The 24232-nt window shown below is 54.2% G+C and overlaps 7 protein-coding genes across 7 annotated transcripts; 4 read left to right on the top strand and 3 right to left on the bottom strand.

The window, feature by feature from the left end:
• Positions 1-2138: 2138 nt before the first annotated feature.
• J7T55_008698 (splicing factor u2af 23 kda subunit) lies at positions 2139-2835 on the top strand (the record flags this gene model as incomplete). Its single annotated transcript, XM_053139043.1, has 2 exons — positions 2139-2183; positions 2251-2835. The coding sequence occupies 2 exons, from the start codon at positions 2139-2141 to the stop codon at positions 2833-2835; spliced, it is 630 nt and encodes a 209-aa protein (XP_052997973.1).
• A 537-nt stretch (positions 2836-3372) lies between these two features.
• On the bottom strand, positions 3373-5353 carry J7T55_008699 (oxysterol-binding protein; the record flags this gene model as incomplete). The annotated part of the gene is made up of 7 exons (XM_053139044.1): positions 3373-3757; positions 3817-4130; positions 4193-4442; positions 4495-4884; positions 4947-5052; positions 5112-5189; positions 5308-5353. The coding sequence occupies 7 exons, from the start codon at positions 5351-5353 to the stop codon at positions 3373-3375; spliced, it is 1569 nt and encodes a 522-aa protein (XP_052997974.1).
• A 5024-nt stretch (positions 5354-10377) lies between these two features.
• Positions 10378-13751, top strand: J7T55_008700 (uncharacterized protein; the record flags this gene model as incomplete). The annotated part of the gene is made up of 2 exons (XM_053139045.1): positions 10378-13612; positions 13678-13751. The coding sequence occupies 2 exons, from the start codon at positions 10378-10380 to the stop codon at positions 13749-13751; spliced, it is 3309 nt and encodes a 1102-aa protein (XP_052997975.1).
• A 528-nt stretch (positions 13752-14279) lies between these two features.
• On the bottom strand, positions 14280-15751 carry J7T55_008701 (uncharacterized protein; the record flags this gene model as incomplete). The annotated part of the gene is made up of 3 exons (XM_053139046.1): positions 14280-15411; positions 15467-15584; positions 15634-15751. 3 exons carry the CDS (start codon positions 15749-15751, stop codon positions 14280-14282), a joined length of 1368 nt encoding a protein of 455 aa, XP_052997976.1.
• Positions 15752-16489: 738 nt separating this feature from the next.
• On the bottom strand, positions 16490-18706 carry J7T55_008702 (elmo ced-12 family protein; the record flags this gene model as incomplete). Its single annotated transcript, XM_053139047.1, has 1 exon — positions 16490-18706. One exon carries the CDS (start codon positions 18704-18706, stop codon positions 16490-16492), a length of 2217 nt encoding a protein of 738 aa, XP_052997977.1.
• Positions 18707-19858: 1152 nt separating this feature from the next.
• J7T55_008703 (3-oxoacyl-(acyl-carrier-protein) reductase) lies at positions 19859-20955 on the top strand (the record flags this gene model as incomplete). Its single annotated transcript, XM_053139048.1, has 4 exons — positions 19859-19906; positions 19975-20607; positions 20667-20723; positions 20794-20955. The coding sequence occupies 4 exons, from the start codon at positions 19859-19861 to the stop codon at positions 20953-20955; spliced, it is 900 nt and encodes a 299-aa protein (XP_052997978.1).
• Positions 20956-21748: 793 nt separating this feature from the next.
• J7T55_008704 (cytidine deaminase) lies at positions 21749-22385 on the top strand (the record flags this gene model as incomplete). Its single annotated transcript, XM_053139050.1, has 3 exons — positions 21749-22107; positions 22178-22259; positions 22326-22385. The coding sequence occupies 3 exons, from the start codon at positions 21749-21751 to the stop codon at positions 22383-22385; spliced, it is 501 nt and encodes a 166-aa protein (XP_052997979.1).
• Between the last annotated feature and the right edge of the window lie 1847 nt (positions 22386-24232).

The raw sequence follows: 24232 nt of genomic DNA on the forward strand, positions 1-24232 counted from the left end.
ATCAAGCTCGGGCAGGGATACAGAGTGTAGAGCAGTGCGCAGAGCTTCTCGAAGAGATGGGGGGCTGGAGCTGGCTGGCCAGGATTTTCATTGCTGTCTGTCTGTCTGCTACACAGCACGTACGACTCCGCAGCTGAGGGGAGACACGCCTGTCTCGGCGAATATGGCCTGAGGTGGTTGGTGATGCCAATCTATGAGGAGGTTATCCCACTGGAGGGTATCCCACAGGAGATTATCCCACAGCAGGTTATCCCACAGCAGGTTATCCCACGGGAGATTATCCCACAGGAAGAAACCTTATGGAGGGTTATCCAACAGGAAATTGTCCCAGTGCTAAGGAGGACAGACAGGCGACAGGCTCGGTTAGCCGGTCTCCAGATGGCAGAAAGTGGAATGGCGCCAAGAGGCAGCGGCTGCTCAGCTTCTCGGCATGCAACCGCCTGTCGCAATGCTGGGCCGAAGAACCACGAAACTCTTAGTTCAGTACCTGCCTACCTGCCTACCTATACATTCTCGCCAACCTTGCAATCAGGTTGGGCTGCGATCCCGATCGATGGCTTGGTCCAGGGTGCCATCGTTGGCCTCGCGGCGCTTGCATTACTGCGCGATCACCTATCTAGCTTCACTAAACTCAAATTTCTGCACGAGGCCTCAGTTGGACAAAATGATTTCAGCAAGCCACACGTTCCGCGCCAGCCTATCGCAGTCACTGAAGTCGCGACATTGCCAGCTTGCCTCCACTGCGAACTGCCACTTGGATCCATCCCCACATGGACGGCAGGGTAGCGGGAAGGAAGAGCAAGAAACTGACAATAATGGGGGTTCGTACGAGTCGTATCTTTCAGACGCGGGGCTCGCAGTAGCTCGACCGATGGCCATGAGTTCGTCTGCCAGGGAAGGCCCCGGAAAGCTTGTTCTATACAACCACATGGGCTGCCTCGGAGCGATGCGCTTTCAATATGATGATGCTATTGCATTTCGCATGCGAAACACTCTCATGGACCGAAACACGTGGTCACCTAACCCAATGCAGACAGACAATCACCTTAGAGCAGTGGGCTATGAGGTGTGATTTTGTACTGAGGTATTTGTGGGGTCTCCTAAACATGGCAACCATTCTTTTGCTGCTGCTTGCGTTGATCTGCCCGAAAGCATACGGCCGAGTCATCAGCCGCCGTAGATCCATCTCCGCGGCTCACCGTATTCCAGGGTTACGAAGGAATCCCGTTCGGTGGGGTGGGTGTGCATCAGATCAGGACAGATATGAGAAAAGCAGCGTAGGCCCGCACCCAACGCTGCTATCTGATAGCCGTACGACGGAATACCCCTTCACTAGTGGTATGTCTCTGTCTGCGGGAGAAATTGATGCACTTATACCTTGCTCGGGTGAGAGGACAGCCTCCTGGCCGTGATCCTGCTACCCAGAGTCCTTCCATACGAGGAAATAAAAATCAACGCCCAAGGATAGGCTCAGTAGAAGGACAATGCGGATGAGTACCCACTCAACAATAAGCAATTTGCTGTGCAGATCAAGCAGATCAACAGCATTTCACAAACATCACAGGTGCACAATACATGTAGTATACACACGACAGGGGTCTTCCAAGATGTGCAGAGGTGCTGTACATTTGAAAGCAACAGAAAAGAAAGATATGCTAGCCAACATAAGCAATTGTCTCTTGATACTTCATAGGTTGTCCAATAAAAGAAGACAAGTATTTCCATAAGTAATCCTATGGAAGGCAATCCATATAAGGCTACTCTATGGAAAGTCATCACAGTGGTTATCCCAGAGGAGATCATGCTACAGGGCGGTTTGCTTGCCGGCTTACATACTACGCCTTAGACCCCTGTGGACTCTGGTAGACGCAGTACTGTAGTGAGTAGTGAGGCTTCGACGGGTCCGCTTACTAATACATCGTGGCGCAACCGCCGGTATCGATATGATATGGACCAGCGAGCTGTTATCCAAGCTGTGGCTGGGGAAATTTCCAGACTTCACATGCGTTGCTCTCCACGCTGAGCCTATCTTGCGATCAACCTGCCGCCTCCGGACATACACAGCGCCTAGCCAACATTCATTTTCTGAGCAACACCACGTTCCAATATCACCAGTCGCCGCCAGGACACCTATCATCATGGCTCAGTATCTAGCAAGCATCTTCGGAACCGAGCAGGACAAGGTACGTTTCCTGGCACCCCTCCTCGTCTCCCGCCCCCCTCAAGCTCCTCTAACTAATTGCGCAACAGGTCAACTGCTCATTCTACTACAAAATCGGAGCCTGCAGACACGGCGACCGCTGCTCCCGGAAACACGTCAAGCCGTCCTACAGCCAGACGATCCTGATGCCGAACCTGTACCAGAACCCCGCCTTCGACCCCAAGAACCGCATGAACGCGTCGCAGCTGCAGAACCACTTCGACGCCTTCTACGAGGACATCTGGTGCGAGATGTGCAAGTACGGCGAGCTGGAGGAGCTCGTCGTGTGCGACAACAACAACGACCACCTGATCGGCAACGTGTACGCGCGCTTCAAGTACGAGGAGTCGGCGCAGAAGGCCTGCGACGACCTCAACTCGCGCTGGTACGCCGCGCGCCCCATCTACTGCGAGCTGTCGCCCGTCACCGACTTCCGCGAGGCCTGCTGCCGCCTCAACAGCGGCGAGGGCTGCGTGCGCGGCGGCTTCTGCAACTTCATCCACCGCAAGAACCCCTCCGACGAGCTGGACCGCGACCTGATGCTCAGCACCAAGAAGTGGCTCAAGGAGAGTGGCGCCAACAAGCGCAGCCCCACGAGGTCCCCGAGCCCCGAGCCCACCCGGAAGAGATACTAGGACCTCCCTCAGGATTACAAGGTTGAGCAGTGACTTGAGCGCCAGGGGAGAGCACTCCGCTGTACTCGTATTAGAGAATGATGGCGCCCCGCAAGTTTTGTCGGCGTGGCGAGCCACGACTGGACATATATGTACGAAGATACAGAGGACACAATTGCGCTTGTGAGTGCAAGTGATTGGGGGGAAGCGAAGAGCCCATGCGTATATTTCTCAGCACCACGGGTGATTGGGTCATTGGGATGCGTGCTATGTGAGATATCACAACGGTTGCGGCGTCAGGAGTCTATTCAATGATTTCTCCACAGGGATATGCTGAAGGAAACAGCCCAAGTCATTAATGAAGTCAATCCCATGCAATATTGTCTCGATAGAGATCGCCACTGTAATGCGATGTGAAAGGCGAAAGTGAGTTTAACGCCATCGTGTTCCTCCGCATGCCCGTTTGGCAGTCGACCTCGTGCTCCATCATCTACAAAGCCATCGCCTCGAGCACAGTCCTATTACGCCAGTTGGCCTAAACCATGTGGACGTGCTTGCCTACTCCTTTGCATCTACGAAGACGTCATTAGACCCGGTCGTGTCTGATCTTCGAATGTTAGGAACACTTTTCTTCAGATCATTATGAAAATCGATCAGCGGTCCTTCAGATGCCTTGCCAGTAGACTTGAGCATCCCTGAAATCTCCCCCGTGCTTTCTATCTTGGGGTCGTCCTTGATTTGGTGCTGCATAGGCTTGGGAAGCTCCGCTGGGGTATCGTCCTGGCCGAAATCTATCAAGTCGTCGGTCTTCGGTTGAGGTGGTGGAGCCTCGCTTATGCTAGCTCTGGGAGGAATCGAGTGAGTGCTGTTCGCCTTCTGGCCTGGCGTGATAGGATAGATGTCCAGAATTTGCTCGATTTGTTTCTTCGGGTCGGAGGTGTCGCTGTTGAGAATCAGCAGCAAGCTCCGTGTAAGCTGTTATCTCGGGAGGGCGGCACTCACAGTTTTGCGTTGATTATCCATTCAAGGTCTTCCTCCCCTTCTTCAGAGCCACCGGGGCCACCCCTGACTCTTCTGAAGAGGCGCGGATGCCACTCAACCCCTTCTTGGGCTCTCTTGGCGGCTTCGTCTCTCTGCGCATCCTCGATCCGGGTCTTCTCGTCCGTGGCGAGTTCGTGGTTCCTATCCTTAACGGCTTGTGCGGTCTTGCGCCACAGTCGCTGGGACTCTTTCTCGTCTTGCTCATCTAAGGGCCTGACCTGAGGAGGCGATGGCTTTGCGCGGTGTGCGTTGAAGAACGCATCTTTATGGCCAGTCTGCTTTCTCGTTAATGGTCCGTGTCACCATGGCGTATTCCCAGTAGGCATCCTTGGCTTACCTTCAGATTTTTGATAACCATCTCATCACTCCACAAGCCGGAGAACTCGTATAGCGTCTCGCCGGTCTTCTCGTTTCTAATAAAGCCGCCTATGGCATTGTACGTGCCACCAACCCAGCCCTTTGTCTTGAATTCCAAGTCTGCGACAAGGCCCAGCTCGGGACATCGAACAAAACTGTGATCACCAAGCTCATACTTCATCTTGCCAAAGAGGATACCTCTCGCATACATGTTCGGTTGTGTGAGGAAGCTGTGGCATACAGTCAGTATTGTTGTGGCTGCCGAATCGCATTGTGCCTTACTATCGCTCGCCCTTCTGAGGGTCCTTCCCCCTGTTCAGGAACGTGAGGGTAGCAGTGCCCTCCATCAGACTTGCTGCCGAGTTTCCCAGGAACTTGCTCTTCGGTTTTAGGCATCCATCGACTCTGATGTGGTGTTCAGGAACCATGTAGAAGTAACTCGATTTCGGCGGGTGGTGAGAGGTCTGCTCTGAAATATAGTATGCTCTTGTGTTGTCTGGAAAGTCCCAGTAGCAAGTGAATATCTCGCCAAGAATAGGATTCAGAGGCTTCTTGACGCCCGGAGGACGGATATGCCAACCACTGAGGTAGAACTTCACGACGGAAACAAATCTCTCGGTGGGATCGTCCATCTCTGGGATAGGTAGGAGCATTTCGGGGTGGCACATGAAGCTTTGAGGCGGACGGTCAGCCGGAACTGCTTGCTTCAAGGTATAGATAGGGGCTCGATTTACTTCGTTATCCGCTCCAGCATGCTACGAGGTTCAAGAATGAATGTTGGGAGCGTAACTCGACTCAGATCTGCACCGGGCCTGAGCTGGGATATGATATGCCCAAGCACTGCATTCCACATATTTAGCATGGACAAGATTCGGGATTCGGGCTGGAAGTTGACGCACCATTTCCCTGGTCGGCTTCAATGACGGTCTCATCTTCACCTTGGTCACCTCTGCCTTCATCGACGGATCCTCGGCTACCTACGGGGAGAACGAGGGGGAGGTTAGCGTTCAGTAGAGCACAGCGCAGTAGCAGTCACAACGGCGGCGGGATACATGGGTAACTGTTATCAAAGGAGGAACTGTAGATTTCACGCACTAGCATTTGATGTCGCTCGTCGACGTGCTCCAGACACAAGCCCCATCATCGGCATAGCCCAGGAGAGAGGCCTCTCTCCCAAGGAAGTCAAGACACAAAGGGGGGTTTGTGTGAGCTCGTCGCGCCGAGACGCACCTATGGAAGCAGGTAGCTTGAAAAAGAAGGCTGGAGGATGATGGCAGAGATTTCGGTCTCGAGGCAAAAAAGCACACACTCAGTGGGGGGTTCCGTTGGGAAATCTAGTCTCAACCGTGAGGTTTTTTGGTTTGTCGAGATGATGATGTAGGGCAGGGAAAGCTGAGAGCAGGCAGAAGGGTCAGCCCGACGTCGCCGGTGGGAATAAGAGAAGCCTACGGTAGTAGCTGGGTGAGCAAATGACAATTTGGCGGGGTTCGCCTCGCCCCCCACCCGCACAACCACACCTACCCCCCTGGCCCAGGCCCGGCTTGCCAGCCGTACGTTGCTCTTCCAAGGTTGGACCCTAAGCCAGCAATGCAGTCACCGACCCATGACGTTGTATGCCGATGTCATTCTCTGCATCTCTGATCGAAGAGCAGCAGGCACAGACTGTGCGCACCCGAGGCCCGTGCTCCCCCGCATACAGTAGAACAGCCGCCCATGGCTGGATCTTGGATCAGGTACCGGTTCCTCGGATTCAACCACAGCGTGTGGAGTACGGCAAGGTACATTGGATGCCTATACATAGAGTCTTGCGGTCCTTTAACCATCCCTGGACAGCCAGTCAGCAGGTGCATCTCCGCAACGTGATTCTGATCTACGTTGCATTGCGCCGTGCATGTTGAGAGACTCTGTACTTGCAGCCTCGTAATGCATCTTCCCCTCCCCCTCGCGTTCAAGCAGAGACAGGAAAAGTCGGTTTGTCCGCATAGCCTCTACTACAATGAATCAGGCAGAGGACCAGAGGAGAAATTGGACTACAAAACCTTCTCGGATGGGTCAAGGCCTTCCAGGGTTGCAGAGACTGAGTCGCTCGTTCCAATAAACAAAGTGGTCATCTCCGTTCATGTTGCTTCCTTGGTACCTGCTTGGAATATCCCTGTCTACACTTTGCGGGAGCTCTGAAGACGGCAACATTTCCTTTGATATCCAGGCACATCCACGGTCTCAACGATCCATGTGTCTGCCCTGGTCTGCAGCTATCAACTTTGGGGACTGCAAAATTCTGTAGGAGGTAGTATTCTTGCAACTGCTGCCCTCGATATACACTTCGATTAAGATGGGGATATACACGGGTCACACCACTCGCCTTCCGTGGCTTCCATGTAGCTCTAAAACAACAACTTAGCAACAACACTAGACACGTGTGTGTATGTGCATATGTATATCTTAAATCTCGTAAGATATTGTCTTTGGGATATTTTCTAGTGGGCTCTAAAATAAGACTATAGAAAGTGAACTTCTGCGGGACGGCCTGGATCCGACGGTCGGATTCGAAATCTGCATGGCCTTCGGGGACAGCCATATGTGCATACAGACGGTAACGAAGTCCAGCCATCTGTTCATCCGTGCATTGATAGGACAACTCGGTTGCCCGTGCCACAAATTCGCGGATGGGATCTCCAGTACGCCTCCTCAGGTTGAAAACCCGAGCCCCAATTCCACGATCCACGTCAGCTTCGCGGATCTTGAAGCGCTTAGTGAACGGGGGCTTCACCACGTCCCACTTGCGGTTCTCAGACGAGAGTCGCAAATCCCATTTGGCCTTCGCTTTCTAGATCAGTCATGAGGATAGACGGGCCGGAATGACCCAAGAAATTGTAACACTATCCGATTCCTAAACCCATGAGACCCTGCGTAACTGATTTACCTTATTTGGGATTTTCCTATCGAAGTCGAGGGGAAACACATCATCAGAAGTATCTGCTGAGCCTGCCATCTGCCGTGAAAGACATGTAAAGGGATTCATCCTCGCGCAAGAATTGTTTTTTGGTCAATGTCGACTTGAATCGGCCCTGATATACTTGCATTGGGTCCAGGATAGTGAACAGAGGAATTGCCCATTCGAAGGCCTCATGAGACCACCAAGGCTAGTCCTGACGTGCGAGGCACGCATTCAACCAGGTCATGGTCTGCTTGTTACACACGACATCCAGAGATTTGGTACTGTCATTGCCACCGATGACGAACCTGTCTCGGACTCGTCAGCAGACGTCCTCTCTATGCTATATCGCCTCTTCAGCCTCGTCACTCAGTCGAAAGGTCAGTTTACCCGTCCACAGTCGCGACTGTCGTGATCCAAGACACATCCCAGGAGGCTGATGGGCCTAAACTGGCCATCTTATTTAGCCTTCTTCATCCTCCCTTGCTGCACGTCCAGCCGTTACGACGATAACATTAAGCAAGCTCTGCGCAAAATGAGATCGGAGAGCCGCAAGACTTCTGTATGGGGGAGATAAGCCCAGGCAGGAGCATACGTAAAGCCATATTCAAGAGCATGTTGAGACGACAAACCTGACCGCTGCACTATAGCCAGCGCCGTTCCCAAAATAAGGTCAGAATTCCAGAATACCGTCTGGAACACAGTGCAGTCTTATATAGCTGTGCCGTCACACATGTCCCTTGCTCGACTCGAGATGTCTCGTACAACTTTGGATCATATGTTTCGTGTTTAGGAAAGAGGCGAGGTAGGTTCGAAAGACGAAATATATGCCTACGTCGGGGGAATGAAAGGTCCTTCGTTAAACAATCGAGAGTCGTTGATCTAACCACGCGTGTTTGTGTCGTGTGAGTGGTTGCCAGCACGTTTGGACCACAGATCTAACGTCAAAGCCAATTCAACAAGGAGATTGCCGCGCACCGGGATTCAGGCGAGTGACACTGGCAGAACCGAAATTCGCAGGATGCGTACCTAGGTAGCATTTGACCGCTACCTGTGTTGATGGAAATAAGACGTTGGTCCTTTGAGTCTCCGGTGACGCCTCACATGTGGAAGCCACCGCAAGAACAGAGTGGGTCCCGTCCCTATAGCTCGCAGGGATCCCACAGATCTGCTTTGCCTGGTGCGAACTGATCTCTATTGTTCTTTCACCGCAGACAACCCCATCATGGATGACCAGCTCCGCTAGTTCGGCTGATCGGCCTATCGAAATGAAACCCATTGTCTCAGAAAGACAAGAGCAACAAAACAGACAGACACAACAAGACATGACAAGCAAAAGCAGCCAGCAGATCGTCCGAGTCGAGGGAGCAGACGGCCCTAGCAAAGCTGTTATCTAGACCCGGACGGCGCGTTCTTGGCATACAGCCGTCGGGCATAGTCGAGATTGCAGCGTCGACTTTTTTCCCACATGAAACGAACAAATGATGTCCCTGGTGGTACTTGTCAGTAGACAAGCCTTTAATCCATCACGGCTCGGGGAGCAGGGCCGGCACGCAGACCCGGCGATGGGGAGATGAGAGAGAGATAAGAGTTTAATTGTCCTTGTGGTCTCGACAACAGTTCCCACGTTCCCACCTGGGCCGCGGCAATGTGGTGCGACCGACCTACCCCATTACCTGGACGGGCCTTTGATCTACTGATCTGCTCGGTAAAACAGGGCAAGAGGCAGCAGCCGGTGGACCTCTGTCCTCAGGTCATCGATGGACCGGCCGCAGCCAGATGGTCGCGAGGGACTCGGTTGTGAAATTACTAGCCGTGTTTGCGACGTGTATTCTTCCTCTGGATAGCCTCCAGCGGGAACATCCCGTGGAGTACCTGCCCCTGGGATATCCTACGTTGGAAATTCTCCATTGGAATATCCGCTTTCGGCAGAACGTCGTGTGTAATGCGGGAGAATCTTAAGATGTCGTGGAATAAAGTTCAGTAACTAAGCAGTTTTTTTTTTCTTGGCCACTTTCTGATAGTACATCCATTGAGTACCGTCAAGACGGGCGTGGCACACCCGGGTACATAGTATGCCCAGCAGTAAGGCAGACAGAAGCTCCACGTCCGTGGGCACTCTGAATTTCGAGGCAGGGGTGGGGGGTGCGCATTCACCGATTGACCGCGGGAACACGGGCACAGAACGTGGGGCCCCATCGGTGCCTGAGCGTGGCCACGCGACCGCTCCGAAGTCTCTGAAGCTTCTGGCAGGCCCATTAATCAAGCAATACGAAGTGGTTTGTTCGTAAAGGAAAACTCGAGACCTCTTTTTGAACTCGGAGGCCGAGGCCAAGCTGCTGCTGGCGCTGAAGCTGCGGCCGCTGGGTCGATGCGGGCGATGCGGGCGAGGCACTGATTCATACAATACCCCTAATTTCAGAAGCGCCTCAGCAGCTTGGGAAAAGGGGTCCAAAGCTCCAGCTCAGGAACACAACGGGGTGGAGGCCAAGCATCATGCTGCGGACGTCTGATGTGAACCGCGGCGGGGTCCCACATGCACGGGTCAGCACTGTATGTACCTAAGAAACATTGTACCCACGCCCGCCTAGCCCACCCGGGGGCCAGGTATTCAGGTATTGTGCCGTACCAGCGTGCATACCTGGGCTGCTAGGGTACCTGGGTAGGGCCAGGGCTGCGTTTACTGCGTTACTGTGAGTAAGTGACAGCAAGAGGCGCGCGACAGGGTCCAGGGTATCCCAACGTTGTCGTTACAGCAGAGACATGTACAGTTCACCCACATTGCCCACCCTTGACTGACAGCCTGAGAGGACGACGTTGCTGAAACGGCTACCCGTGGGCTCCTCGCCAACCTCGAGCCTCCTTACTAGACCTACTCTGCTGCAATTGTACATCACCGCATAAATTTAGACCCAAGATAATTATCCTGTCTTGCACTCGCAACTCTGGCCCCAGTCCCGTCCCTTTCTGAAGCCTCCCACTCCAAACACCTGCCTGACTTGCCATTGATCACGATCGTGTCGCACCAGATCTCGAGGGAACGCATCACAGCCCTGTGAACGTTGCTGGCCCCGGCCTCACCTTCCCTCCTCCACCGTGACACCATGCCCCCTAACCTCGCCTGAGGAGCACGAGTCATCTTTTACGTTTAAATACCAAGCTCCCGTCGTCCCTTGCCCGCCGAATCTCGAACACACTCATCACGAGACCAGCGACAGCCAACAACAGACATGGAGCAGGACGCATATTCCAAAAGGGGACGCCTGATGGGAAAGCTGTTTGGGAGGGACCGCAAGACATCGAACCCTGCCCAATCTGGGAACGAGGACTTGAATAACTTCTTCCACGGCTCTCACGACAACTTGCCCGTCACAGTCAATCACCCCGGCCCGCAGTTGCTAGCCAAGCTTGACACCTCCACCGCCAGGCGATATCCCAACGCGGCCGAGTACAGTACTCAGCAACCCCCTCAATCGACACTCCAGCCCAGCGTCCCCATTCGAACGCGCTCTCACAGCCCTCGGGTACGAAACAAGAAGGGTCTGGTCGTTAGATTCGTCGACACTTTCCCAGAGGTAATTGGTGATGGTGGAGACGAGTGCAGTGTTCCTACGGCTGAAATTGGGAAGAGGAAGAGGGCACAGTCTGCCCCGCCACCAGCGCAATTGCAGAAGATAGCAAACCTTCGCGAGGGAGAGAGGGAGAGGGCGTACTCGGAGACCCAACAGGAAGAATTCGTCCCGCAACCCATGAGACGTACACAGACCGGGTTCTCTACCATTTCGGACTCTCCTCCGCAGCCAGCACCTCCTGTGCCTCCGGCTCCAGCTCCAGCGCCCAGCCGTGATCTGCCTCCCGAGCCACCTCAGAATGTGCCCGCCGTGCCTGCAGGCACCCCTAACACTTCTAGATTCCTGGACACCTCGGTGGTTTCTAACGACGAAAAGAGGAAGTCTTTCATCGAGATCAACCAGGCGAAACAGCGTCAGGCAGAGGGCATGGCATTTGCCCAAGCCGTGCGCCAGTCCTCTGCCAACTCTCTCGAGCACCAGTGGGAGGAAGTCAGGCATAGTGGCGTTGGCCCCGGTACGCCTACCGACTCTCGGGCATCAGCGGCGTCCTCAGTCGGCGCCGAGTCTCCTGAGAGCCAATTTAGAAGACCGCCCGTAGAACAGAGCCCTGCGTCGTCAAACTATTCTCACACGTCTACATCTAGCCCGAATATTTCACAGCGATGGCCATCTACCAGGGAACCGCCCAGGCCGAGCGAGTCCCCGACAAAGCGCAACATGGCTGTGCCTGACGTTGGCGCACCCGTTGACGATGCTTTGGACATATTTGTTGCTCGAACGCGTCATCTTTTCGAGCTCTTCCGTCTGCATGCCGAGGCAGTGAAACCCATACTTTCGTGTCTGCCAGACGATCTTGCTCGAGCAGCACTTTGGTGGTTCTTGAAGGGCAGAATGGCACTGGAAATGTCCATCAGAGAGACGCCGCAGACCCCACAGACTCAAGGGCAAGTGTCGGCAGCACGTCAGCAGGCATACGCGGATCTGGCCAAAGCGCTTTGGCTATATGAGGAAGTCCTGCCCGAAGTCATGGGTCAGAAGAGCAGCTCCATCGATGCAGAAGTCCAGGAGGTTGGTCAGGCGATAACGTCGCAGCTGAGAAAACTTTCCTCTTCGATGAAGCGAAACGGATTCTTGCCCCCGGAGGATGCGCTACTCCCTCAAACGCTGGACAGATCGATATGGCTGGAGTATCCTGCCGTCAGTCAGGATGTCGTCGCCTTGCTCTGGGGCTCTCGAGGGTCCCTTGCACAGCAACAATCCGTCAAAAGGATTCCGCTGCTCGCAACCTTGCCACTAGGTGATTCATCCGAGCTATATTGCTTCGGACGCTACTTTGTGGACGTTTTCCTCATGGAACAGGGGATGGAAAGCCACCCACTGCGTTTCCCTTGCCTCCTTTCCGTGACAAGAGCACCGAAGCAGGCTGGTCTTGAGTTCTGTCTCGCAAGCCAGAATGGTGCGGTCCAGTTCCGCATACAAAGCAACAAAGCAGCGGGACCGACGTGGGACGACGTGAAGTGGAGGGTGGAAAAATGCTCCCTGGAGGTCAAATTGCCTCGTGGCTTTGCGCTTGCCACTCAGTGCAGACCACAAGACTTTAAGGTCTTATGGGGCATGCAAGACTTCAACGCCAAGTCGCTTGCAACCCTTCAGCCGCGGAAAGACGAGGAAATAGTTTTCAAGTCCACTCTGCGTAGCTTCCAATATTTCGACTCGAATGCCCAATCGACCGCATTTCCTAGAGAGGCAGTTCGAAGTTGCGAGATTGCCCTATTCGAAAAGATCCTCAAAGAGTCTTCGCCAACAGGGCAGAGAAGCTATCACCGAGGCTTCCGCCTTGCTGTCGTAACCGGCCCGAGCACAAAAGTACTCAGTGCGGTGAATCATACATATAGCCCACAAACACCGGTCCAATTCGGATTTTTGCGCGGCGAGCACAATGAACCGGCCCTTCTCCTCAGGTTTGACGACGGGGGCTCAACAGGCAGAATGGTCATGGCTTTCAACGACGAACCCGAACGTCTTCGTTTCCACAGTATCTTGGTCGGCACTGTTGTCCAACAGGACGAGAAGGTTCACTCCGAAGTGCCTATCACCGGGTTCGCATTATCCCAGAACGCGAGGTCCGGGCCCATGAAAGGCTTCTCCCAGTTGCCATGGTCGAGAGTCAGGATTATCAATGAGGACACCGAAGACGAAATTCCAGAAACGGTATTGGCTGAGAAGCTCAAGATCGTCGTCGATTTCAAATGCGGTACCATTGCTGACAGAGTCAATGTCGAGCCTGGAGAGCTGAAGATTAGACTACCTGTCAAAGACAAATTGAGCCTCTCCATCTTACGGCAGCCGCAACGGGATCTGACAATCTCTTTGTCGGAATCCCAGGTTCCAAAACAGACTCCAGAGGATATGTACCAGGCGCTGCAGCTCGCGCAACGCTCGCCTTCAGTGCGAACACTCACATTCACCAGTCAAAGAAACCTGCACGAGTTCCAGGAGGCTTTGACCGGATTCAAGGTATTATTCGATGGAATAGCAGCGACCCTAGCCATCTCCCGACGGCGCATGGTGGTTCCAATCTACAAGAAGTGGGAAGCAGGCGCGACAAGGATCCAGGTCGTGCAGTCAGAGAACATCATCCAGGTGCTGGCCTTCTTCGAGGACTTCCACCATGGTGAAAGCATGAGCTTTCCCCTGAAGCCAACCGACATCTTCGAGGCTGTAAATCGCAATAAGTTGGCGGGTATCAAAATCGACGACGCAAAGTTCCCTCTGCCTCGCAGGCCGGAGGGCCAAGAAGAGTCGGCGGAGGATCTGGCTTTTGTGTGCTTGGACTTGCCCGAGATACCGGGTGAGCATGATGATATCACGATATTGTTTGAGAGCGAGGAAGGTCAGTGTTGCATTCCCCACATGCATTCTACAATTGGCTCCAAAGTTGCTAACTGTCTTCAACAGAGCGCGACGCTTTTGGCCAGTGCCTGCCGGCCCCTGTAAAGGGATCCAGGATGTCAAGGATTACTGGAAAGTAAAACTAAACGGGGATGAGGTGGAACCGTCTTGATGGAAATATAGGACACACCGTACAAGCGTTAAGCGGCCGATAGCTACATACTATTGCATTCGCCGCATGAGATACCCCCTGCTTGAATGTTGGATTGGTTGATCCCTAGCTTCGAAGGAGAAGCGAGGCGAGGCAAGCCTTGCAATTTGAGGCTGCAGTTATTGGGAGGTCGAGCGGCTCGATTGAAAACACGAACCGAGGAACAGTGAAGTCGACTCATCTATCTAAACAATGCCAGATGAAATCATCACATCACCCACGTCGAACTTGACGGGAAGTAATCCCGTGGATTCCTCGTGCATCATTTTGGTCCTTCAGTCTCTATAAATATTCAATGGGGTATCCTATCCTGCACGCCAAACGTAAAGCCAGGCCCAGGCTCTCTCACTACAGTCCTTTCACGATAGTCCTAGCCCGCTGGACCTTCCCAAACACAGTGAACAAAGCCCTAATAAAACTCCGGCCATAACCCAGTAAAGCAGACGAATCAGACCACTCAATCCTCCTGGCTCAACTTGAGCAGCCCCGAACTGAGCTCACGCAACCTCTCCCTGTCCATCTTCCTGGCGTTCTCCAACGCCACGATGCGGTCCTGCATCTCGCCTATCCTGGCATCCCGCTCCGCGATGCCCGCCCTCGCAGCCTCCCTGCCACGGACAACGCCCTTGACGCGCATCTCGTGCCGCTCCATTGCCGCTTTTAAGGTCCGCTTCGTAGACTCCGCGACCGGCTGGTGGGCCAGGAGGGAGAGCACCTCGTCCAGGATCTTGGGGTAGTCATCCAGAACGGCCGCATTGCCCGGCGACTTGTCTGCCGCTGCGGTGGCGGTCTTCAACCCGGCGAGGGCGTCGGTCTTCCGGTAGGGAGTAGGCGTCTCGGGGTCTCCTAGCACCTGCGACTGGGCCTCGTCGTTGCCAGCCCCAGCGTGCTGCTGGTGCTTCGCCGTGCGCTCCCGCTCATCAGATGCTATTAGGAGGCCCGGTCTCCTGCTCACGGGCGTTGGGAGGCCGTTGCTCTTGTTTGTGGCGGGCGTATCGTAGACGTCCTTCGTCCGCTGCTGCTTCCGCGCGCTCTCGTCCGTGATGGCGGCGAGCTGCCTCTCCGTCTCCGGGTCGTCAAGGTCGTCGCCCCCGAACTCATCGTCGCTGTCCTCCAGGAAGATGCCCCGCTTCCGCTTTGCCGTCGGCGTTACCGGAGCTCCCCCGCCGTACCGCGCCTGCAACCCAGAGCCGTACCTACCAGCGTCTGCCGCTGCCGCGTCGGTGCTGAGTGACTTAGACGAGCTCGATCCGCGGAGCGTTTGGCTGGGCTCCGGCACGTTCATCTCGTCATCCGTGTCGCTAGACTGTGAGGGGTGAACCTGTCGTGGTTCATCGAGCCCTTTGAAAATCCTCTGTTTGGGTGCGCCGGGCCTCTCGAAGTACTGAGAAATGGTCGGCGCGGCCGGCTTGGGTGCAGGCAGGTTCAGAGGTGGTGCGGGCTCGGGGGTCTTGGCCCGCACGTTGGTGGTGATGCCGTTTTCAGAATTACAGTTGTGAAGCAGAAGGGCGTCGCGCTCGCGCTTCATTGCTTCTTCCTCCCTGAATCTGATGTAAGCTGAGGTGCTCATATAGCGACTCGAGATGCCCCTTAGACAAGGTGTAGTACACCGAGCTTCGGGAGACAGCTGTGTGAGAGACGAACCAGAGGAAGAAGTCGCATTTCTTGGGGTTTTCCTGGCATGTGTAGAACCGCTTGCCCTTGTTCGGACTGTCCTTCTTCACTGTCAGGCAGAGAGCCGGCTTCCGCGGTGTGCATTCGCCTACAAGGATAAAAAGGGTCATGGTTAGAGGGAAAAGGCACTCTGTCACATGCGGTGGGGAGGTGGGCCTCACAGAGCCATTGGCCGTCTTCGAAGAGACCTCTCTTGCGAGGCGTAAACGGCTTCTTGGCCGACGCCCCCCTTCTGGATGGGGTCTTGTATGGCATCTCGTCGCTTCAATGCAGCTTCGAAGACGGCGGAGATTGATGCACGCGATGTATGAAGAACGAACGGGCTTTGATGTTGTCATAAGCCTGGAGGGGCTCACTGTAACATGTTTTGGCAAACGAACCGTCAATGACGGGGACCGTTTGATTTAAGCTCGGAGCTGGACCCCTGCCCCTGACCCCAGCCACCTGCCAGCCCAGTCTTTAGCAGACTAAGGCGACTAGGGTGTAAAGCTGCTGCAGGTCGGCCCGGCGCGCTGGGTCAGTGACCCCACACGAGGCCTTGTGCTGCCTCCAGTACCCTGGCATTCCTCTTGATTTTTTTCTATTGCCTGGAATCAGTCAACTTGCTTCATAGGTGTACTGTGTGTATCTCGTCTCCACCTGGGAGGATTCTGATTGTTCACACTCTCAACTCCTTTCAAAGGTCATCCCAGATGCCTAAGACATTGGTTCAAGATCATGCTGAGCGTACTTATTTACGTGAACTATGGTACATCGCGAAAAAAGAAGAAAAAAACAGCGCGAAACAAACAGCGCGAAACAAACGTCTTATCGCTATGCTGAAGACCATTATTATATGCAAAACCTGAACACATGCTCTCGAGTCCCCCACAGCCCTCGAACCCTCAGCCTCCTCGGTTAAATCGGGGTATACGCGTTGACTCAAAACAAAAACAGAAAACGGAAAAAGCTATCCGTGGACTGGACCTCTACATCGCCTTGACTGCAGCAAGGCTAAACCTCATAGAAGTAATCATCGTCCAACCCTTCCCTGCTCGGCACCACGCCGGCTCCTGGTGGCGGCCCCTGATAGACCGCATCCACCCTCACATTAAGCAGCCTGATCTTCAGGCCGTAATCGCTCACCAGCGTCACCAGCTTGTTTGTCTCCGCCGTGATCGGCGCCTGGTTAAGCAGCATGAGCAGGCCGTCCAGCCACTCAGACGCCAGAGAGTGGTTAAGAGGGAACAGAGTCAGGATGGCCTGCTCCTTGGTGTCACCACCCTTCGCCGCCTCCTCCGGCCTCACGTAGCTGTAGATGGTGATCTTTGTCGTCGTCTTCGGCGCGGCATTGGTGCCTGCCATCGCGCCAGGGTTCGCCGCCTGGTTCTTGAGCGTAGATCCGCTAGATACACTCCGGACGTCCTCGTTAGGGGCAGACACATTGGAGACCACTGAGCTGATGGTGCTCAGGTCGATTTTCTCGGCAAGAGAGTCGAGGCCAGGATCTGGCTCCATCTTCTCCGCGAAGTCGGCGTAGTGAAGATAGCGTCTGTTGTGAGACAGCTTCGCGAACCTCCATGGCTTTGGCTGGTACAGCTTCTTCTTTCCCGAGCCATCATCTTGTTGGTGCTCCGGCTGATCGCGCCGTGGCAACGGCCTGGAAGACCAAGCCCCTTGGAGTAGACAGCGAATGCGCTGTTCCTTTACGAAAGACAACGCTTCGTGTTTCAGCTCCTCACGCACCTGGTAGAGGTGCTGGCCCCATTGGTCGTCAAATGACAAATCGAGAAGCTCCATCTGTAGTTCCCGTAGTCGCGCACAGTCTTGCTCCTGGAGCTCTTCTTCAACCTCCACCACGTCTTTCATCCTACTCGCTTGACCGACCACCTGTTCGATGAGTATTCGGACCAGCTCAGCCACCTTGTCAAAATCGTCCCTCTCTGCGCCTGTTGCCTTCCACAACCGGAAGAAAGCATGGAGACCAGCAGTGTGCAACCGCGACCATTGTAGTAACAGAGGCCTGAAAACTTTGTCGTTGTTTTTGGCATTCTCAAGCGCTTGGTAGCCCTTCGTATCCTCAAGATCTGCCTTGTTCACCTCAAAATGCTCGTAAAGCATTGTCGTAACTGCCAGACTCGAACGTGCGACTGGACATCTCTCGCTCAGTGGTCTCGTCGACTGCTCCAAAAGCATTTTCTGGAATCCGTCTTCGTTCTTGCGCACGTAATCCGTCAGGTCCATCATGCCCAGGAACCCAGCAATGCCAAATTCTGATGCTGGGCTCTCTGTTTCAAAACCAAGCCTGCGCCACTTTTCTGGGTTGTGTTTCCTGCCACCTTTCTCGCCGTCCATCATCACCGGGGTGGTAGAGCCGGACCCGTTGCCAAACGACTTATCTGGCGCGCTGGCAAGATGCAGACCTTTCAGTGCTCTCCTGTGCTCGGGTCGCTCCAGATCGACCTTGACCTCTTTCCACCTCCTCAGGAGCACCTTCGTAAGTGATTGGAATTCAAGTAGAGGCTGGGCAAGGTCCTGCATTGCCGAGCTCTGCATCAGGTTGTATACAGCCTTGATCAGACCGAGATCCTGTAGTTTTTTTATGAACTTTGACCAATCCTCATTCGCGCCTGACCGTGCCCCGTTTGCAGTACTGCGCGGTTCTTCCTTCGACACGGCGTCACGTATGAGTGCGTTGATCAGCATCAATGCATTGGCGCAAAGGGCGTGGTCGGCGGATTGGAGCTGAGAGATGACGTGCTCGAAAAGCTGAGGGTAGACGGCGACGGCGGGCTTGAGGGCGCGAAAGCCATATGAACTAGGGCCTTTCACAGAGGCGGCGATGTGGTTGGTCCTGGGAGCCGACTGCGAGTGGGAGACGAGCGCAACCAGTATGGACATTGCACCTCTCAGGATGTTGACCAGGGGGTTCATGACGATGAGCTCTACGATGCGCTCAACAAGGTCGGTGGCCATGTGGCCCTCGAATATGTCCCATCCCATGTCGACCTCAAGCAGCCTGCTCAAGGATTGTAGCGAGTACGCGAGGGTGTTGCCACCGGTGCTCATGATAAGACGTCGCAGGATGACGAGGCCGCCCGAGGAGATGAAGACGTCGGCGAAGGCAGGGTCGTTGATAGAGGATTGGAGCTTGAACACAGCCATTTTCCGGGAGGCATCCTCGTCGCTGGCCAGGCGCGCTAGCAGCGCCGGGACATCTGCCTGGTCCATGGTGAGATCGGGTCGAGAGTCGCGGTCGCGGGCGAGATCAAGAAGGGCGCGGGCGAGGGCAGGGCAGGGCACGAGCTCGTGTAACAGGGCGGGCTGCCCAGCTGCAGATGCTCTCTCGATGACGCAGAAAGCAGAGACACGGTGGTACAGAGGTCGAACTTAGTGTCATAAGTGCCGCATGTCTTTGAGGGGTGGTCGGGAGGGCGGTGTATCGCGAGATGCGATCAATTGGTGGCTGCAGTCGTGTGCTCTCTGTGTCTGAAATGGGCAGGGAATCAAGTCTGGTCGACGGACAAGTCTAGACGAGACCAGACCAAGCGTGATAGCACCGGCACTCGGCCAGCCAGCCTGTGGGGGGTGGGGATCGCTGCAACATCGGAATCTAAGGTGTGATTTCCCAGACTCTGCTTTCCCATCCCCCCAGTCCGACAAGCGAGTCTCCTCGAGAGTCTTCACGAACAAGTTAAGCTTTACCAATTCCTGCACCGATATTCGCAAATACGCTCGGCCATTGGGCAATGGCAGCCCTGCAGATCTGCATGCGGTCCAAATTCACACTTCTGTGCTTACCCAAGTCCTCTTGCTCAGGCCCTAAGCACTAAACGACCTCCGAATAGTCGAGAGGCTGCACCTCGCACTAGATAGAACCTGACCACCTGGGCAGTATTTAGCACTCCTCCCAGTGGGATAACCTCTTGTGGGATAACCCTCTATGGGCCATAGGATAACCTTCCACGGGATACCCTCCGTATGGCTGCTTTGCCCTGGCTTACCTAGGCAAGCTGCTGTTGTACTACCGAACCCGCCTGCTGTGTGTCCTTATCTCGAGCACACATCAGTCGATTTCCGTAACCCAGCGGTGCCTCGGAGAAGCACCTCTCAATCGCACACTAACCAACCACCTACCGTACCTACGTAGCCATTGACGAACCAGAATCATTCCATTGTCGATGGGTAATACAAATGGCTCGACATCATATTTACACGCCCGAGTATAAGGCCTCCATGTTCAACACCCAAAGTATTTCCAGCCTTCGTATCAAGAATCTTGCTTCTTGGGTTTGTTATCGTGTCGTTCACTGATAGTCTCCATACACTGTATTTTATACACATACTTTCGCTCGTAAGGTCTAGCCGCTCGGACGTGATAAAATGGATACTGCTGAAGAATTCAGCCCATACCGGCCTGACGGCAAGATCGTGAGTTGTTGGACTCCATCGCCTTCCCATGGTATATCAATGAAGCACAAAATTAACGCCATCCAAAGTACGGCTTCGTCTGTGTCGTCACAGGTACTTCGCAACCTGTCGGGCAGGCCATCGTCCAGGAGCTGGCAGCACACGGGGCTGCTGCGATATACGCCTGTGATCAAGCAACGACCTTAGATACTGGCAGGAACTTTTTCGATGCTCTCTCCAAGGACCACCCTCAGACCAAGGTCATCCCCTATCCATTTAATATCGCCAAGGAGGAGGACACGGTCGTGCTCATCGACGAGGTGCTAAACGCCTTTGGCCGCCTCGACATCTGGGTCTGCTCATCTGGCCTGCTCGGGCCTCCATCGATCCACGATACCACCCCGGACGACCTCCAGAGGTGCTTTGAGGCGCACTCGATGGCTCCATTCTTCGCGCTCAAGTACGCGCCCCCGGCCATGGCCAAGCTCACTGAGAAGCAATCGTACCCCAACGCTGCGCCGAAGTCACAAAAGTACGGCAGTATCATCGTCATCAGCAGTGTTGCATCTACCTATGGCGGCTGTTGGGGGCCAAGCTACACGATGGCAGCCCACGCGGCACTGGGGGTCGTCAGGGCCGGCGTTGCAGTGCTCAAGGGAAGTGGCGTGAGGATCAATTGCATTTCCCCGGGCCAAGTCGACGTGGGCGTTGATCTGAACGGGGTAAGCAGCCGCAGCCAGGGCATTGTTCCTGTCCACTATACTGACATGTTATCATGCAGATGGACATGAGAGGGATGACAGCACAATTCCCCCCAGCATCCTTACAAACACCCGAGGTAAGAATTCCACCAGCGTAGCTCGCACCCAGCTTCTTCTTGCTAATGATACTTTGCGCGCACGATCAAGGCTCAAAAGCAGACCATCCCGCTGGAGCGTGCTGGTCTACCAAAAGAGGTGGCAAGAGTCGCGGGCTTTCTGGCAAGTAATTTCTCATCCTATGTCAACGGGGCCAATATGGTGGTGGATGGAGGGGCCAGTGTGATGAACCCCATGACTATCCCAATATGAGTGGAGTTCCTGGGAAGAGACGTGTGCTTAAGCATTCATAGGATTGTGTGCTATCACGAACTGTTATTGCCCGTCCTTGAAGATAATGATAGAGAGATTATGAGAAGCTGCAAAGTAATAGTGATGCGCAAGTGCGACAGTGTATTGAGTGTCCCGGCACTTTGGTTCTCCCGCACAAAGTTTCACCTTGAAGTGTCGTGTTTGCTTGTTATTCACGCTCACCAGAACCCATTGACGATTACATCGGATCAGAAATATACAGTCCAATATCTTTTAATGTCCCAGATATCGGAGGTATACAAGCCCGCCGGGTGAGCGCAACGGTCAGGTGTAGCTGGGTTGCTCACAAGGGCCCGGCAGCGTCGACTATTGATGTCCAACTGACACAATCAATAGGGCAAGAAAACGTGAATATTCCGGGTGTCCAGGTATATGAGCCATTTTGGACGTTGAATACTCGTCAACGGGTGAGAAGAATCCAGTGCAGTTAGCAAGCCCGCCTTGCCGGCTGCCGGCGACTACCGCACTCCACTATGAGTCTCGATGCTCCTTAGGGACACTAAGGCCCGAATTCTCTCACTTATCAGTCTCAGTGATTCAATACGGCATTACTTCATTTTGTCTCATTCCTTACCGAAAATAAACTTTGTTCGAGGCAGGAAGGAACGGCAATAGATTTCTTTTCTTTTTCTTTTTTGCGACAAGTCACGGTAGGGCAGTCCATTCATCGAGCTTGTCTCAGCCAGCACTCCCTCATCACCAAACTTTTGAACCCCTGCCTCAGATCATCAGCATGGCACCCCAACCGCCCCCGATGCTCTCCAGCATCAACGAGCAGCACATCGAGTCGACCGCCGAGACCTTTGGCCTGACGGCGGACGAGATCAAGACACTCAGGCGCCACGCCGTCGACGCCAAGGGCACGGCTTATTGCCCCTACAGCAAGTTCCGCGTCGGCGCCGTGCTGCTCACCAGCGCCGGCGCCTACGTCTCGGGCGCAAACGTCGAGAACGCCGCCTACCCCGTCGGCACCTGTGCGGAGCGGGTCGCATTTGGCAAGGCCGTGACCGAGGGTCACCGCGGCTTCAAGGCCGTGGCGGTGGCCACCGATATCTCGCCGCCTGCCAGTCCCTGTGGCATGTGCAGGCAGTTGTGAGCCCCTCCCCCCCCCCACCCTCCTGTTTTGTAAGTGAGAGATAGGGCTAACATGCTTGCGTCCTAGCATCCGGGAGTTCTGCGATTTGCGAATGCCCATCTTGATGTTTGACAAGGATGGAAACTACTGTGTTCTCCGCCTCGAGGATGTAAGTGCCTCCCCAGACTGATGCTCCCTAGATAACCCCTGGCTGACCAAGGACGTCTGCGCATAGCTGCTTCCCATGTCGTTTGGTCCAGAGGACCTTAACGGCACAAGACAGCCTGCGAACTAAGCAGAGAACCCCGCCTCCCTTCATTGCCTCATCAAGTGCATGGTCAAGCACATGGCGTTGTCACGTCAACCAAGGGCGATCGGCAACAATCGCCCTGACCACACCTGAAATTATCACTAATGAAATCGTATCTCTGGCGGTCTCAGCGAACGTCACTACAGCATGAAATCGGGCTTGAGAGTCAGAGAATATCGAAGCCACATAGGCTTGGCTCGATCTCAGGACGTATTATGCCACCATCTAAGTTTGGTCCTCATATCTCAATCGGATTTCGAATCAACGAGCCTTGAAGCCTTGGGTCGTTACCGAACTTGGCAGTCTGATGGCTTGCTATCCTGCTTCCTGCTACTCGATGCAGGACAGACTCCTGAATTCGGTTCTGGAATAAGAGATCTCTGAATGTACTGTTGTCACACGCATGTTGTAGGACGGGTTGACCATAAATCATGGGTTGCTAGAGAGAAGTGCCCCCAAAGCGTGGAATCCTTTTTTTTTCGAGAGCAGACATGCATGTAGAAATAGAATCCAGATTAACCCAATGTTCGTGCATTGAAAGCATACCCGAGGGGATGAAAACAAGCCTACAGGCCATGGTAAGCACGTTGGGACAGCTAGATTTTGTGCTGGCTCCTAAATACATCTGAGCAGGATTGGTCCCATGACCGCGAGAATGGATGTGACCGCTCGAAATACAAGGAGGCAGTAAAACATGCCCCTTATCCAAGGACCGCGCTCGGATGGTACGACCAACAGGCAGAAGTGAAGATTCTAAAATGCCACAGGCTCCTCACTCAGGTAGTCATCGGCCCTATAACCTCATTCCGCGCTGCCACACACACGTCGCTCTTGATTCCGTCATCCACTATCATGTATGACCTGAGGTCTCACTGACCAGCCCAGGCCGTCAGGTTTGTCTCATGCGGTGACAGCATGTTAGCTTGCCTGAATACCTCTCAAGTAGGTCAACAATATCGTGAAATGTGAGAACCAGCCTGTGGCGTGCTATGGTAACACATCTTCATCGGAGCCTGACTACCATACAAGTCCACAAGTGATTTTGCCGTCTCAGCAGGTACATGTATGCAGCATTCGCTTAATCTGATTTGGACTATGGGCCCTCAAATGCTCACTTGGCCCAGTATGGGCAGTCCACTATACCGCCGAGCCTCCTCCTTGTGTTAATCATGGCCATATTCGCCGGATCGTCCCGCGGAGATCTTGCCCCCTGGGCGTTGCTCTTGATGGGTCCTCCGGGCCATTTCTCGGCCATTATCGTCCACGTATACTAGTATCGCGCCAGCACTATGAGGATGTTCCCCAGGACGACGATCGTAGATCCAGCCACTGCTTAAGGAGAGGGTCATGGAGATCAACTAAGCGGGCACCCCGGCCAAGTCGGCCATACGATGAGCAGTTCCCTGCTGAAGCCCCCTACTATCCTACCTGCGCGGATGGGCTCCACAGCGAGGAATGTCTCCGACGGCCAGTTTTCTTAGGTGCTTCGGAACACGTCGTGTCTTCGTCGGTGACCATGGGACAGGCGGCACTATCGTGGAGTTTCCAATCTCTTGCCGTCTTGATCTGATATGACAGCTTTCTACAGCCGGCAACCAGCTCGTAGGCTTAGCGCTTCACCGGTGCGGAGGCCATCACCAGTCGACGGTCCGCTTACTCTGTGAAGAGCATCGAATGACATGATAGCCGGCTAGTGAGCCTTGTAAGCCCTTAAGTCTTGGAATCCGCGTGGAACCTCTCAATCGACAAGACAAAGGAGAGACAGTCTGTTGGCCGTGTTCTCTGCTGGAGACTACTTTTTTATCCGCTACATCATGTCTTTGGTTTCTCAG

Source organism: Diaporthe amygdali (genome assembly GCF_026229845.1).
Source record: "Diaporthe amygdali strain CAA958 chromosome Unknown NODE_4_length_2575358_cov_65_588622, whole genome shotgun sequence".
NCBI lineage: Eukaryota > Fungi > Ascomycota > Sordariomycetes > Diaporthales > Diaporthaceae > Diaporthe > Diaporthe amygdali.